Below are 17,336 nucleotides of genomic sequence, written 5' to 3'. Positions count from 1 at the left end.
ATCTTATGTTAATTTTTCCTCAGGCATCCAGCAGCGCTGGGAATTTAGGAGTTCTCATTCCTGTCATTGCTGTGGTAAGAGAATGAGATTTCTGCTAATGTGACTCAATGTACTATATAAAGTCTACATAGCGCGTAATTACAGTACGCTAAATATATTTAGAAATTTTTTCTAAATCTTGATGTCACAGAGTTGTTCTTTTAATGTCTAGTTCATGATTTAGAATTGAATATTTGGTTGTTATTTACATGCATGTTTAGATTTAAGCTACTCGGGTGTATTAAAAAAAGATGTATATGTATGTATATAAATTAAACATGTAAATGTATATAAATTAAACTTGAATAATTATACAATTAAGATTAGCAAATTTTGAAAAAGTGCTTACTTGGGGTAAATCAGACTGTATTTGTTGCAAAATTTGATAAAATGAACACACTGTATTTTACTTCGGTTCCCCACAGTCTGCACATTTAATCATTTTGGTTAAATCCTGATTGTGTCTCGTTGTTCATAATTTAATCTGTGTGCTTTTTTATCTTATAGCTGACCAAACGTTTGCCGGCCATAAAAGAGGCCAAACCGAGACTTCAAAAGCTGTTCAGAGATTTCTGGCTATATTCGGTTGTGATGGGCTTCGCTGTTGAGGGCTCAGGTCAGATATTTGTCTTTTATATATCACTTATATAAGCCAACATATATTTCTAGCTGTTTATTTTCTCTGATTGTTGAAGATTAAACAATATACTATTACTTGTGATAAAATTATTACATGGTAAAAATAACTGAAGGCCCCGATATACTTACGGCGAAGATCTTTTTTGTTCTTTCTTTAGGGATAAAAAGACATTAGAAATACCTTTGGAGCGATATACTGTTAGCGAACATCCTGACTCCGGATTGGCTTTATACAATAGATTGCTTAAAAGCAAGCAGCTTTACAGTATTAAACATGAAAAACATTGTCAGTGTCACTTTCAGTTAGAATTACAACTTAAATTCTTACTATTAAGCAGCTCTCCAGTGTGTTAAAGTTTTTAATGTGCGTTCACGCCATGTCTTAATGACCGTAATTGTGAGATTTCAACTTGTAAAAAGCATTCAAGTCCTCGTAGAGCTTGTAAATACAACTTTTTCTAAGAGAGAGCTCCTACTTGTACCATAATTGTACGCATAATTCCCAGTCCAAGGACGTGAACAGCTCCGAGTGTGTGTTGTCATCTCGAAATTTCGGTATTTACGACATGGCGTGAACGCAGCATTACTCGTTTCTCACCTCGACGGACTGAACAGAAGTGAACCGGAGAAAATTCCACGGCAAAGAAGGTGGAGCCTCAGAGCCACACCTACCTATTACATCATTGCCACAGACCAATGGTAGTTTAAAGGTGTTTACCAGCCTAAAGTTTGCTTTGGTGAGCTGCTTCGAACTCCAGAAACAAACTTAGTTTTGGCCAGATTTAGTTTGAAATGACGTCACACCAGTTCATCCTTTGATTTCGCTTGAAGTATATCTGGGCCTTGAAGGAAGCCTTGTAATAATACTGCTACGTAATGCAGTGTTTATAATACTCCAATATTAATTTTTTGAGATCTCATTTTTTGGTCAGAATATTGATGATATCTTTAGCTGATTTTGAGAAATCTTCTTCAGGTTTGTGGCCGGAGGAGTGGTATGAGGGAGTGTGTGAGATCGCAACCAAATCCCCCCTGCTGACGTTCCCGAGCGGAGAACCGCTGCGCTCAGAACTGCAGTATAACTCCGCCCTGAAGAATGACACTGTCACTCCGGTACTGCTTTATTTCTTGTTATTAAATCTCAGATTGTTCCAATATCGCCAAATCAGAATGATAATTTTGGTCAAATCCGACATGATCGCCTGGCTTACTATCATTAACTAAAAGTAAAACCATACAAGCATTTTCGGTCCCACTTTATATTAAGTGTCTTTAACTATTATTTTAATCAATAATTTGAAACAATGCACTTATTGTGTACATACTGTACATGTTTTTACATTGTACTTCTATTTCAAAATACCTGTATGTACCTACAGCTGTAATTATGCTTGTACAGCACTTTGGTAAACAACTGTTGTTTTTAAAAAGTGCTCTATAAATAAACTTTGATTTGATTAATTTCTGAAATTACATCTATAATTTCTCTTCCTTGACACTTTAACCCACCCGTAATCTTACCCATGCCACCGAACCTGTGCCTAACCGTACCTGTATCACACCTCAATAGCAGCAAATGTGTTTTGCAATAAAACATGAACACACGACGTTCATTGATGTCCTCCATTCATTTATCCACAGCTTTGAGCCGGTCGTGACAAATGTGGGGGCTCGTCCGGGATTTGAACTCGGGACCTCTCGCATATAAATAACTAAAAATAAATAAACCAAAAGTAAAAGCAATAACTTTGTAGACATATTTATACAAAATCTGTAATAGTATATCAATGATACTAAAATAACACTGAATTTTGTCGTGCCCTTTTAAACTGAATGTGTTTCTAGGCCGAGTTGAATGATTTGAGGGGAACCATCATTAATCTCCTGGATCCTCCTCCTGAGGTCGCTGTGCTCATCAATAAACTGGACTTTGCCATGTCCACCTACCTCCTGTCCGTCTACCGGCTGGAGTACATGAGGTACGAGGGAACGCCAGTCTATTAGATTCGTGTCTGATGATTTGTTTTTTGTCTGAACAGTCACATGACCTCTTGTAACTTCTCAGGGTGTTACGCTCATTGGATTCTGATCGTTTCCAAGTGATGTTTCGTTATTTCGAAGACCGAGCTATCCAGAAGGATAAATCAGGTGGGCTAAACCTTTTGTTTCTAGAGGATTTAAGGAATATTTTGTAACCTCTTTTAATGCACTACAGAGAAAACCAAGGTTTTTTTTAATTTAATTTTTTATGCACTGATCCGTTTTGAGATTTTGGGCTATTTTGCTTCCATAACATGTCTTCTTTCAAGCTAGTGGGAAGAAAACATCCAAAATAGACATATACATGTTTTATATCTATTTTATTACACTTTTATCTATTTTTGTCTGTATTTCAATTATAATACATGTCTTAAAATGGGATTTTTAAAGTGAGATTTTTCTCCACTTAAGCAGCACTTACACCAAACTTTACAGTTTTATTCCTATCTATATTCTGAAGGGTTTTACTGAGGGGTTTGTTCATATATCATTCACCTCACATTTATATTACATTTTATTGCTAAAAACATGGTGAATTTATTTTTGTCTGTTGAAAGTATTTTCTGTTTTAGAGAAAAATCCAAAATGCCGTCAGCAACAAAAAGAAACAATTTTGAATTTTGAGCCTCACTTTATCCAATTTTCAGATTTCGGTTCAGGAAATCTATGTAAACGAAGGCATCATAGATGTCTGTTTATGTCTATTAAACATAGCATTTCAGAGAACTTGTAATACAAAATGAAATGTCTTAATGTACTGTGATTAATCAACTGGGGAAGTGTCTTTTAGTTCAAACTTGCCCTATTCACCTGTGGCGTCTTGCCTAAAGATTCAAGTTAGCAAATCTATTCATTTGACAGCTTTGATGTGATTATGTCTTGGTTATTTCCTCTCAGGAATGATGCAGTGTGTCATTGCTGTGGGTGACAAGGTCTTTGATGTCTTTCTTCAGATGATGGCTGACAAGGTAAATTAAAACTGAAGTGCTTAATGCTTAACATGAACAGCTTTAGCATCTCTTCCTAACTAGACTCAAATTAAGGACATGAACCACTCGTTGTTGTTCTCTAATATTAGATTTTTTTTTTTCCTAGGATAAGACCAAAGTCCATGAGGAGGAGTTAGAAAATCATGCTCAGTTCCTGTTGGTCAACTTCAACCACATTCACAAGAGAATCCGAAGAGTGGCTGACAAATATCTGTCAGGACTCGCTGAGACGTGGGTGCTTCTCCATTACAATCACAGAAAATTATTATATTAAACCATATTCTCTTGAGATGTTGTTTCTGTAGATATGATTAAGAATCAATTTTAACATTGAACTGGTAGAGTTAGTGTTTTTATGTGGGTTGGTTGATTATCGGTCATCTCACAAACAGTAGAATAGCATCTCATGTTGATTTTTCCTTCTTGAACATTGGAACGTTGTCTCTTTGTTTTTCTTCTAGTTTCCCACACTTGTTGTGGAGCGGTCGTGTCCTGAGGACCATGCTGGATATATTACAGACCCTGTCTCTTTCACTCAGCGCTGTATGTGCTTCTTCCTTTGCTCAGATCAAGTTAATGTGTTTCCTCATTTGGAGATTTGTGACAGGAGATGTTTATGATATATTATTGATTTTAAAATCTTGAACTGTTCTTCAGGACATCCACAAAGACCAGCCGTATTATGACATACCGGACACCCCGTATCGCATCACAGTGCCGGATACATACGAGGCCAGAGAGGTACGTTTACTTCACTTATTTATTTATTTTACACTTATTTAAATCACAGGAATAATATGTACAGTATCGGTGAAAAGTCTGGAAACATAACTTTTTTTTAATGTTTTTAAAGAAGTCTTATGCTCATCAAGCCTGCTTTTTTTTTAATCAATAATACAGAAAAAAAACAGTAATATTAAGCAGCACAACTGTTTCCAAAATTGATAATAAATCAGCAAATTAGAAGGATTTCTGAAGGATCATGTGACACTGAAGACTGGAGTAATGGCTGATGAAAATTCAGCTTTGTATCACAGAAATAAATTATATTTTAAAGTATATTAAAATAGAAAACCATTATTTTAAATTGTAATAATATTTCACAATATTACTGTTTTTTTCTGTATTTTTGATCAAATAAATGACTTTCAAAAACATTAAAAATATTAATGTTTCCTAACTTTTGACCGGTACTGGTAACGATATTTATTTATATGATATTTATATTTATTTATTCATTGATGATTTTTAATTGTAAATCTGCTTGCTTTTTACTATTACTTAAAAAAAGATTTGGGAAAAAAATGTGCACAAAAAAGCATAGATATGAAATTTGGCTTTTTATGAAAAAGCATGCTATTGCATATGTGTAAGTGATACATTTGGGATGTCATATGTCACGTGTAGAGCATAGTGAAAGACTTCGCTGCCCGCTGTGGAGAAATCCTTAAGGAGGCCATGAAATGGGCGCCATCGGTCACCAAATCTCACCTACAGGTTTGGATTCCCATTAAAAAAACAAAAACATTTGAGTTTTGACTTCAACAGTATCATCCTCTGCAATGATTTTTAACATTATCAATGTATTGTCCACAGGAATACCTGAATAAGCATCAGAACTGGGTGTCGGGTCTGTCTCAGCACACGGGTCTGGCGATGGCCACTGAGAGCATCCTGCACTTTGCCGGATACAATCGCCAGAGCACCAGTCTGGGTGTAAGATGAACGACTTTTGTTGTGTTTTAGTTCATGCTGAAGGGATATTGACTAGTTCATCAGTGATTAAATAACCAAAAAGTATGTTTTCTCTCATTTCAGACCACTCAGCTCACAGAGAGACCAACATGCGTGAAGAAAGACTACTCTAACTTCATGGCCTCCCTTAACCTTAGAAACCGCTATGCTGGAGAGGTAGTGCTAAATAATAAAGCAGATGCTGTTGGGTATTTTATGAAAAAGGCATTAGTCTTAACTCCTCACGTCTCGTTTGCAGGTGGCAGGGATGATCCATTTCTCAGAGGCCACGCGGAGCACGTCGGACCTGAATAAGCTGATGATTCGTCAGATGAATGAAGCTCTGGACGGAGGCCAGCCAGAAGCCTTCACTGAAGCCATGTTCAAAATGGCTGCGCTGTTGATCAGCTCCAAAGGCATGTCTCTTCATTGCAAGCCATACGCCAACAGTAGATCTTCATCATGTTGGATTGCAATAATGAACATTTCATAATCAACTGTTAAAGTATACCACAAAACATGTTACATTTCACATTCAAAGTCTTGATTTAGTTTTTGGGGTCTATTAGAATAAGTTTTCATTCTTGAATGTTTAAAAAACACATCATTTTCCCCATATTCTCCATTGTTGCAGCTCGTCTCTTCCCAGTCTGTCAGTAATGCTCTGTTTAGTTCCTGTCTCTATGAAGCCCCTCCTTCTGAAAAGCACACTGCTCTGATTGGTCCGCTGGATCAGTGTGTTGTGATTGGTCAAGAGCTTCGAGTGTGTTTGGGAGATGTCCCGTCCCTTACCATAACCGCCAGTTTAACACACTACTAACTAACTCAACCAGGCCCCGCCCCTTTATTCTGCGTATTAATTATTTAAATGAGGAATATTGTGACGTGTTCGTTCCCGGAAGAAACTCAAGACTACAATGGAGGCGTTTCAGGGAGTTCAGAAACACTGACACTGATATAGAAATAGTGACTTTGTGCTTCATATCTTTTTTCATGGAACATTACACATTAAAGAAAGTTGAACATGTAAAAAAGCATAATAGGACCCATTTAAGAGAGTAAATAGAGTATTGATTGTTGTATTTATTGTGTAGAATGGGACCCTCAGCTACTGCATCAACTGTGCTGGTCACCATTAAAGATGTTTACGGAGAATGGCATGGAAACGGCTATAGCCTGCTGGGAATGGCTCCTGGCTGGAAGGACAGGTGTTGAAGTCCCGGTAAGACACACATGTAAACGCAGCATTGTCAGAATCCCAATATTTCATTATATCAATACCAAATCCAGTCAAATTTATGTATATAGCGCCTTTTATAAATCACTGCTGTTATATTATATGAAAATTGTTCCATATTCTGTGCATATTTTAGCAATGCCGGTTTTACAAAATGCTTTTTGCCAAGTTTTCCCTGCATTCTGTGTTCAGTTCATGCGGGAGATGGCTGGTGCATGGCAGATGACCGTCGAGCTGAAGATGGGGCTGTTCTCCGACGCCCAGGTGGAGGCGGATCCCCTGGCGGCCTCAGAGGAAAGCCAACCCATCCCCTGCCCGCCCGACGTCACGCCACACTACATCTGGATCGAGGTTACGGTTGCCTTGTTTATCCGTCCAAGCTTACAGGCATTTCCATAGCTGTAGATTTACCCCGCCCAAAAGCTTCTTATGACACACACCAGAAATAGCTTGAAGAATCCTTGCGAGGAAATCTCACTCTCCTCTATTGTGATGGGGTCGTTCTTCAAATAGAACTGTTGTGTAATTGCATCGGTAAACTTTTTACTTCATTTTGCTGCAAAATTGCTGTGTTTGAGCAAGGCAAGCAGTTTGCTCTGTTTAATTTGCTCCCAAAATTACAAACATTTTATTTACATTTAAATTTATTAATTTAGCAGACATAACCAAAGCGACTTTCAAATGAGTAATTTCACCTCCTGATCTTTCTCAGCACTTGATACACAGAAAACAGCATCTTCTCGAAATGAACAACACAAACTAAACTCATCCAGTCTCAGCTACAACTACAGTGTTTGAGCGCGGGGCAAAGTAGACGTTGTTCGAGGGCAGCCAATGAAGACCAAGCTGGCATTATGCAAATTTGTTACAAACCTACATATATTTGTATACGTACTCGACTTGTTTCAGCAGTTTAGAATCGATTCTTTCTTTTAGGAGACAATAACTTTATTTGTCTTGCACTTTGCAGACCTTTTACATTTACAAACATCTATATTGCACACTGCATGAAAGGTCATATTCGAGAAAGCATGATAGGGCAACTTTAAGGAGGTATGAGAAGTGATAGCAATACATTGTCCAGAATAGTACATACAAGCTATAACAGGTATGGATGGGCATAGAAGCATAAATAGCATTTATTTCATCAAGTTTATTGTCTTTTTTCCTATTTGTATAGTTTCTGGTCCAGCGTTTTGAGATCGCCAAGTACAGCAGTGCGGATCAGGTGGAGATTTTCGGCAGTCTTTTGCAGAGGTCTATCTCTCTCAATGTTGGTGGCCCAAAAAGCAGCTTGAACCGCCATGTGGCGGCCATTGGACCTCGCTTCAGGTTAGCAAGAAGACTAGACTGTTAAAAATGATTTAGATAAAAATGATTGGAGTATGTTTTACTTAAATACTATTTCAGTCTTCCTACTTTGTTTAATTCAGTGTGTTCCTTGCCTTTTCTTTGTAATTATTTGTGAAATTTTCTAGCAATTTCTGACTGAAAATCCTACACCATTTTTTTCATTGTATTTCATTACATTTACACCGTTTTTTTTGTAGTTTGTAGTAAAAAAAAACATAAAAACAAGCTCGGACTTGCTCTCCTACATTCTGACATGGTGACCAATAAAAAAATCAAGCAGTTGAAATTTGCTATATATTATATATTGCTTTATGTGAGTGTTATGTATGCAATAAAAGAATACTATATATACAATATATTATATATTGAGCAGTGCGATAAGTTTAAATTTTAACCTGTGAATTTACACAGTTCTCAGAATCCCAATAAAAAAATAAGTATGCTAAAACATTTTTTAAATGTATTTAAGTTTTTCTAAGTAATTATTCCAGTAAACAGTCATTTATAAGAAATATTCAAGTAAGCAGTAATTTTTAAATGTAAATTAGTACTGTACAATATTGTAATTATTCATCTAATTAACTTTATTTGTTATATTATTACAAAAATTATTTGTTGGCGGGCCAAAATGCTGCCAGAGCCAGCACATGGCGGCCGCTAGATCTCGCTTCAGGTCAGCTAGAAGACTATTATTGAAATTATTGTATAAAATTATTGTATAAAGTGTAAGTTTTGCAAGAAAATACTTAAAATTTCACATTTAATTCAATGACAATTAATTATTGTCAAATTTACTAGCGATTTCTAATAATTAGTAAGTAAATCCTACACCATTTTTCTCAGTGTAGTTCATTACATTTACACTTTTTTGTTGTTGTTGTAGTTAACATAAAAATAAAATAAAAATGTAAAAAGGTTTCACAACATTTCTCTGCACTTAGGCTGTTGACGCTCGGTCTCGCCCTCCTGCATTCTGACGTAGTGACCAACTCCACCATCCGTAACGTCCTGCGGGAAAAGATTTACTCCACCGCCTTTGATTATTTCAGGTACTGGAAAAAATATTGAAGTTTTTGATGCTTGTTGAGAAAATGTGGAAAATACTTCCAGAACCAGAGCTGCTGGAAAAGTTAGCGGTCTCTGTTGAGCTAATAAACTTTTATTTATTTGTCTGCTTGTGTCCTTCTTTAGTAAATGAATTGAATTCTAATTATATCTCCTTTTTTTTCGTCATTTTTTTTTTCAGCGTCGCATCGAAGTTCCCCACGCAGGGAGACAAACGTCTGCGCGAGGACATCAGCATAATGATCCGCTTCTACGCCAACATCCTCTCCGATAAGAAGTACCTAGCTGCTAGTCAGCTCGTGCCACCTGGTGAGCTTGGCTCCAATCCCCCTCAAAGCTCCCTATCTGCTGGGATTTTCGGATCGCTTATCGTTTCCAGCACTTCTCCGCTATCGATATTAAGTAAGCCTCTCTTGCTACAACTGTGCAACTACAGTGCAGCAGGAGCTTGTTTATGAGGTTCAAATTTGCATGCCTGCAAATTTGAAACCAATACTAAAAATGCACGGCAATCATCCGGGCGGCCAAATTTATCAATTTGTTTGCTAAGCGCAAATTGACAAATGCATCCGTCCCGTATACACCCCCCCCCCTCCCTTACTGCCACCACCCTTCTCTCTCCATCGTAGAAAACATGATCTCATCAGAACATTAGCGCTTTCATGTAAAATGCATGATCATTTCAATACCAGAGAACTAATTGAGACTTCATTCGTCCCCTTAAAGCCTCTCCATCGCGTGATGTGCTACATCGCCAGACATCACCACAAATCAGTTGCTTCGCTTGGTATTTACTCGTCGAATGTATAATTTGCAGGCTTCACTTCCTCGAAATGCTGTGTTGTTAATAATTCATTAAAGAAAATGGAAATAGGAGAGGAGAAAAAGTGCTGGAATGATGGAACCACCAAATAGTAAAAGGGAAAGAAAGTTGAAATGGGGTAAAATAATTAAATTAATTCACATATCACTTAAAGGGTGAATTTCACAGAAACTGTCAAGAACATGTCCAGGTCATATTTCACCTCTAAATCAGAAGAAGAAATATGAAATCTATTTTAGGGCCATTTTTGCAGTGACATTTTTTTTTGACAATTATGCACATTTTCCCAAAACAAAACTATCACACAAAAAATGTATATTATATTATATTATATTGTGCACAAATTTTTTTTTTACACAAATAATTTGTGCTTAAAATATGTATTTAAAAAGTATTTGAAATGTGTGTAAAATTGTTTCCAGTTCAATTAGTCCAAATAAAATCTGAAATGATTGTCATTGCAATATATAAATGAAAATCTAATGAGATTCATCACGGAAAGAATAATTGGAATTACAAATAAACTCAAAAGAAAAACATTTGAGTGCATTGAAGTAATGAGAATTTGGGGAAATGTGCTTAAATGTTTCAAAAAATAATGTCACAATGCAACTAAAATATGAATGCTAAATAAATTGGCCTCATTTTCTTTATGCTAAATATAATAACTTTTTTTCTTTCTTGTGATTTTAGTGAGAAATATGACCCGCACACGCTCTTCATGAGATTCACCCTTAATAGTTTAGGTGTTTAGTACCAGAAAGGAGAGTAAAATACTACAAAATCCTTGGCTTGACGACGTTTCCTTTCACAGACAACCAGGATCCGTCCCTGAACAGTCTGTCGGTGATGAACGCCACTGATCCCAGGAATAACATGGACATGGCTGTGGGTTCCCGGCAGCAGAGCGCTCAGGGCTGGATTAACACCTACCCCCTGTCCAGCGGGATGTCCACCACCTCTAAGAAATCAGGTATCGCTCATCCAGATTCGTTTTAATAGTTTAATCTGCTTAGCCAGTGTCTACCTGCTAATGCTATGATCTCCCTGATTGTTAAGAGTCAGCAGGACACTTAGATGAGCAATAAGTGCTTCCTGAGCTACTGGAAACGAAGTGGCCATTGTTTCACTGATTACTCTCTTTATTTTGTATTTATTTTTAGCATCATGCATTATGAACATTGCATTTTAAAGAGTCCTTTGGTTTCCGTAAAATCCGTAAGACTTTCGTTTATTTTCAGAACAAATGAAGATATTTTTGATGAAATCTGAGGGATTTCTGTCCTTCCATTGACAGCTAAGCAACTACCACTTTGACGCTTCAAAAAGTTCATAAAGAGATCGCAAAACTAATCCATATGAATATATGAACGGTTTAGTCAAAATTTTCTGAAGAGACACAATCGCTTTATATGAAGAACAGATTGGATCTAGCCGTTTATTCAGCTCTCTCATGCTCTCTCTCATGTCTTCTCTTGTTTCCTTTCACTATAGGCTTGTCTAAAAAGAGCAACAGAGGCACCCAGTTACACAAGTACTACATGAAACGGAGGACGTTACTGTTGGCCTTACTGGTATGAGACGCCCTTTCCCCAACCTGATTTCGTCATCAGTTCCTGATAAACAAATCTTGAGCGTCTCTGCTTTCTCCACAGGCCAGTGAGATCGAGCGACTGACCACTTGGTACAACCCGCTATCAACCCAGGAGCTGGCCATCGCCACCGAGCAGTCGGTAGAAACCAGCATCTCTAACTGGAGATCCAAATACATCAACCTGAGTGAGAAACAATGGAAGGACAATGTCAATTTGGCCTGGAGTATCGCTCCGTACCTGGCCATGCAGCTTCCAGCCAGGTACACCAACAACAAGACTATTAGCTCTGTGCCAAACTCTAGTGAGCCGTCTACCCAGACTGCATTATAAGGCATCTTGGTGTTGATCTTCTCTTTTAAGTCAGCCAACTGTAGCAATGTTTCAGGCATGCATCCTTTGTGCACAATACCATCCCAGAATGTACTGTCGAATTCAGATGGAAAAAATTATTTTAAATGGCAGAATGAATTAAACCTATTTTTAATGACAGTAATGCACATCGTTCCAAAACTTTATTATATTATATTATATTATTAAAAAGTGCACTCACACTTTTACACATTTTTTAAATCTATTCTAAATTCTATTCTATTCCATTCCGGAATGATTTGCAATATGATTGTTATTGAAAATCTAATGAATCAATTAAAGAATATTGAGAATTACAACTCAAAAGAGTTTTTCAAGAATGTATATCATTTGTGGAGAATGCAATCTTGTCAGTGCCATTTTAAATGAATTCATATACACTTTACAGTATGTACATAATTCATCCAATACTGAAAATTGTTGCTTGAAATAGCACTGCGTCGCCTAATTAAAAATAGACCCTATTAATTGTGTTTTTACTAATGCATTTTTGTATTGCGTCATTTGATTAACAAAATTAGGTTTCTTTTCAGTCCAGGATGCTGCCTAGACGGTTTTGTTACAAAGCTCATGTTTCGATGTCAACGAATGACCTCTTTTCTTGCTTTTGTAGGTTCAAAAACGCAGATGCCATCGTGGCTGAAGTGACCCGTCTGGTTCGACTGGATCCTGGTGCTGTTAGCGATGTGCCAGAGGCAGTGAAGGTTAGAGCTGCCATTCTGCCACAACAAGACATGAACCGCCAGTGTGTTAAAGATCAGTCTCAACATGAGGCATGTGTTTTCCCCATAGTTCCTGGTGACGTGGCACACCATTGATGCTGATTCTCCAGAACTGAGCCACATTCTGTGCTGGGCTCCTGCGGATCCTCCCACCGGCCTCTCGTACTTCTCCAGCATGTACCCTCCTCATCCGCTCACCGCTCAGTATGGAGTCAAAGTCCTTCGCTCCTTCCCTCCTGTAGGTACCAGCAGGGCGGCGCTAGAGCAATGGTTCTCAAGCTCTCTGACTTCAAGGCTGACTCAAATGCAGTATTGAAGATATTTCTGGTCTTCTGCTGTTATGACAAAGCTGCTCGTATTTTATTTACGTAAACAATGAGTGGCAGTTTAAATTAGTTTAAGTTAATAATATAATATTAATATAATAATATTTGTATTTAAATATTTAAGTAAATGTTATAAAATTGTAAATAATATGTATATATTTTTTACCAATTAATTTTCAGAACTTTTCTAGTGATTTGTGATTAAAGGGTTTTTAAACTCACAAGTAGAAGTTTCTATCTAATACAATATTTTAGAGCTTCACATAACTAGAAAAAATTACATTCATAAAAAAAATTGACTTGATTTATATTTATTTAATATTTTTATTATTAATTCCCATGACTTTTCCAGTAGAAATCACATTATCATTATTATTATTAGTACTATTATTAATAGTATTATTATTAATACTTTTATTCAGCATGGATGCATTCAACTGATCAAAAGTGTTTTAGTATTTTACATTTCGCTCAACTAGGTTTAGATGACAAAGAAAGTATCACATAAAACAACCTGAACTAATAAACAAAGTGACCCCAGTTATTATGCTCAGCAATTTATTTTTGCTCTCTATCAATAACAATATAATTATTTGATAGATTTGCTTTAGCTACAGTTTCCATTGATGTAATTATAGCCCTTTGATCATTGAAAAAAATGAGAGACTCTTGTCTTTCCCGTATGACTCTTTCTTTTGTAAAGAACAAAAGGAGATGTTTTAAAGGGTGTTAATGCTTTAAACAGCACAAACCTGTCATAAATGTGGTCCTTATGTCTCTTTTAGTGAGGAACAGATTGTAATTTTGTCCATTTATGTCTTTGTGATCTTGCATTTCTCTTACAGGACGCCATTTTGTTTTACATTCCTCAAATCGTTCAAGCGCTGCGGTATGACAAGGTGAGAAAGAATGAACTGTGACCTTTCCTGAGCTACCTCTGCCTTTTGTTAACAAAAGCAGTCATTTCATTCACCCCTGGGCTGTTATTAACATCTTACCTGCCATTTTTGACAGATGGGCTACGTGCGTGAGTACATCCTGTGGGCCGCGCAGAAGTCCCAGCTCCTCGCTCATCAGTTCATATGGAACATGAAGACCAACATCTATCTGGACGAGGAAGGCCATCAGAAAGACCGTGCGTAACCTGTTCAGTCTGAATGTGTCCATTATTAGCCAGATTAATCCAAATGTACATACACTACCATTCAAAAGTCTGAAAAGCATCTGAGCATGACCTTTGCATTAGCCAATCAGAAACTGGGAGGCGGCTCTCAGCCTGTCAGACATTTTTCACGTTCACATGGCAACAAAATACCTGTCAGTATTAAATATTTATAGCAGCACATTAGGTTTAGAATGACATAAGATATTAGGGTCTAAGGGTGTGTTCACACTTTGCTGGTTTGGTTCAATTAAAAGGAACTCTGGTTGGTCTGTTAGTGCGGTTCATTTGAATACAAACAAGCGGACTGAGACCCACATTTCCAAACGAACTCTGGTGCGGTTCGACTGAAATATGAACGTAACACGAACCAAATGCATTTAAATAAACCAAAAACAGGACATTATGTCACAAGCTGCAGCCCTAAAAAGGACAGAATACTCAAGCATAACTGGTTCCTCTTCACATGATCTACAGTTCGGTACAGGAGTCAGATCCGCTTCTCCTTTCAGTAGATCTTTGTTTGTGTGCAACAGAGGAATTCATGCTGCTGTTTTGACTCCTTTACACATTATTTGAGCTCTTCATGAGTTCTCAGCTAGTAAAAATACCATTATTTGTGCGCACATACAGCGAGCGCATTTAGCCCACACACAGCGTGGCTTCGGATCTTTAGGCCCGGTGTCAAAAATGACAGTAGCCGCGTTTCCATTACCCTTCAAATTGGGCAAATTGAAATTGCGAATTGAAAATACGCCCAATGGAAACACGTCAATTTCACAAAAACTCGCATTTATCGCATGAGGTGGTTTTTCAGGCAACTCGAAAAATAAATATTTTGCAAAACTGCAATGGAAACAGTTTTTGCGCATTTGCAGGTCACCTGACGTAGATGAAGCGGTGTGTTTGGACCGAATACGAGACAGAGTTCTTTATTAAATTCATATAAGACAAAAGAATTAAAGGAATACTGGATTCTAAACCTCAAATTAATGCCACAATCAAGACCTCAAACCAGATATGAGGGAGAAACACCCAGAAACACCTCATATGTGCCGCTCACAAGTATAATAAGGGTCATTCCTTACCATTAAAGGGTAACTAAACCCTAAACCAACTTTTTTTAGTTAATGATCTGTAAGAATGGGGCTTTATTAGTGCTGTTCATTGATTCAAGTAGTTTTTTTGACATTTGTGTTTAAAGTGTTTTAATTTTACAAAATATGGTGTAAAAACGTCTGAGTGCTGCCCTCTTCAGGTTGAACAGTGGCTACTGCAGTTGAATTTTCCTATTGGAAGTTGTGGTACCCTCTGACGTCAGAGAGTACCAGTTAACCACGCCCTTGCCTAAAGAGAGATACGTCACAGATGCACGCCCCCTCTCCACTGGGCTCTGCCTACTTTTCCAGCATTTTTCAAATATTGCCAGTGGGTGGAGTCAGGCTCTGACCAGGGGTTTAGTTGCCCTTTAATGCTTTGAAAACACACATACATCTCCTTCCATTAATAATAATGGCTAGTGCAGTGGCTGGGATTAGTACATAAACCTACCAATGTCCATTACCATGGTTTTTGGAATGATTTTACTTCTCGCGAGAGGAAAAAATGAAGTTTTAGTCGCATAACATCAGTTAATGGAAACGGCGTCATTTCAAAATAGTTTTTTGTCGACATTTAGAAAAAATGCGCAAATCTGTAATGGAAACGCGCCTAGTGTGAACGCCAAGTGAACCAGGACTTACGTTTTTTAACCAAAAGAACCAAGAGAACCGAACTGCAAGTGTGAACACATGCTAAGATATACAGGGTGATGTGTATTCATTGAGTGCTGGGTTTGTGTTGTGGTGCAGCGGACATCGGTGAGCTTCTGGAGCAGATGGTGGAGGAGATGACACAGTCTCTGTCGGGCCCCGCTAAAGACTTCTACCAGCGCGAGTTTGACTTCTTCAACAAGATCACCAACGTCTCTGCCATTATCAAGTACGCTCACCACATATGAACTGTCACACTACTGCCTCCATCTAACTAACTCCATCTGCTATCATTTATTCACTGATTTCATCACGGTGCATTATGGGTTGTGTCATACCTAAAGGATGCATATGATGATGCTGTAATGGATTTTTCCTAAATCTGACTATCTAGCGTCTACAAATCGACACTTAATAACTTTTATACTCTAGCTCTTCGCGTCTTCCGTCGACAACTGGCCGAGTCTCTTACCCTAACTTCTTTGCTGCGCATCATAAATAACAAAAGAGACAGACTTCAGTAAATGTCCCTCAGATGGTTTATTCAATCGGCCGGGAGTTCTCGAGCAATACTCAGAGAACCTCGACCCAACAGAAGAATACAACAGGTTTTATAGGGTAAAGCCAGACACATCAAAATAGAATCATCATGACTAACATGTCAAGCTCTGTCAATATGATTGGTTAAATTGTTTAAAGCAAGCCCCCCCCCCCCCTTCATTACCCTTTGTTAGTGACATCAGCAAAATATCAAAAACATTGTAAGGGGTTAATATTTCAGTCAATCATTTCACAATACAGTCAAAATAAACAGAACATTGAGTCCATTTTCAAAGTTTCATTTGACCACGGTTACATTGAGTCAAAAGTTTGTTAGAAGGTTACATCATATCGAAAGTTCGTCTGGTGGTTACATCCTAAATAAAAGGAAGTGTGATAAAAGTTTATCATAAGTTTAAAATCTAAAGTCAGATTTCCATGGTTAGTAACATAATTAATCTCATCTATAAAAGATCCACCGCAATGCCTTAAAATTAAAATCAATTTGTGAGTTGATGAAAAACAAATAATTAATTGGACCATAAAAATATCAAATAAAAATTTGAATTTCTAAAATAAAAACAATTAGAATGAAACGCACAAAAAAATGGTATGCATGTCAACAGAAAAGCATAAGAATGCAAATGTGTCGTTAAATTCTTGAAATATTAACTTAAAATCAAAGAGAGTACTTCAAGTCAGTGTTTTACTTACTATTTTGGCAGCACTTATATTTTACAGACCTGTTTTGCATGTACTTATTGTAGTAATGACAATAACTGGGTGTAATAACTAGGTACAAACCCTGTACCTTCCCCTAACTTTAACTCATGTAGTTAACCTTATATTACCCAGTACTTTTGTGGACAAGTTCTGTGTAAGTACATGGAAAGATCACATACTGTAAAATAAAGTGCATACACTACAATTTTACAATTAGCTCAAAGAGGTT

At 37.2% G+C, this 17,336-nt stretch overlaps 1 protein-coding gene across 4 annotated transcripts in view; it reads left to right on the top strand.

The window, feature by feature from the left end:
- pi4kaa (phosphatidylinositol 4-kinase, catalytic, alpha a) overlaps positions 1–17,336 on the top strand; it is a 47,324-nt gene that overhangs the window by 20,397 nt on the left and 9,591 nt on the right. For 2 of the 4 annotated variants that reach the window (XM_082157639.1, XM_082157638.1), the window contains exons 19-44: positions 24–74; positions 547–655; positions 1,655–1,791; positions 2,524–2,657; positions 2,744–2,826; positions 3,616–3,686; positions 3,814–3,938; positions 4,169–4,250; positions 4,365–4,448; positions 5,115–5,204; positions 5,304–5,423; positions 5,526–5,618; positions 5,701–5,857; positions 6,536–6,663; positions 6,871–7,029; positions 7,859–8,010; positions 8,973–9,080; positions 9,278–9,405; positions 10,734–10,892; positions 11,414–11,493; positions 11,575–11,774; positions 12,497–12,587; positions 12,676–12,843; positions 13,777–13,830; positions 13,946–14,066; positions 15,944–16,073. In XM_082157639.1, coding sequence (XP_082013765.1) covers positions 24–74; positions 547–655; positions 1,655–1,791; positions 2,524–2,657; positions 2,744–2,826; positions 3,616–3,686; positions 3,814–3,938; positions 4,169–4,250; positions 4,365–4,448; positions 5,115–5,204; positions 5,304–5,423; positions 5,526–5,618; positions 5,701–5,857; positions 6,536–6,663; positions 6,871–7,029; positions 7,859–8,010; positions 8,973–9,080; positions 9,278–9,405; positions 10,734–10,892; positions 11,414–11,493; positions 11,575–11,774; positions 12,497–12,587; positions 12,676–12,843; positions 13,777–13,830; positions 13,946–14,066; positions 15,944–16,073 — 3,014 coding nt within the window. Of the gene's footprint in view, positions 1–23; positions 75–546; positions 656–1,654; positions 1,792–2,523; positions 2,658–2,743; positions 2,827–3,615; positions 3,687–3,813; positions 3,939–4,168; positions 4,251–4,364; positions 4,449–5,114; positions 5,205–5,303; positions 5,424–5,525; positions 5,619–5,700; positions 5,858–6,535; positions 6,664–6,870; positions 7,030–7,858; positions 8,011–8,972; positions 9,081–9,277; positions 9,499–10,733; positions 10,893–11,413; positions 11,494–11,574; positions 11,775–12,496; positions 12,588–12,675; positions 12,844–13,776; positions 13,831–13,945; positions 14,067–15,943; positions 16,074–17,336 lie in introns of all 4 variants that reach the window. The other 2 variants (XM_082157637.1, XM_082157636.1) reach the window with 1 other exon arrangement.

The sequence above is a fragment of the Leuciscus leuciscus genome (assembly GCF_965113295.1).
Source record: "Leuciscus leuciscus genome assembly, chromosome: 24".
Classification (NCBI taxonomy): Eukaryota; Metazoa; Chordata; class Actinopteri; order Cypriniformes; family Leuciscidae; genus Leuciscus; species Leuciscus leuciscus.
Note: the sequence above shows the minus strand (reverse complement) of the source record. Positions and strands in the feature narration are given on the sequence as shown.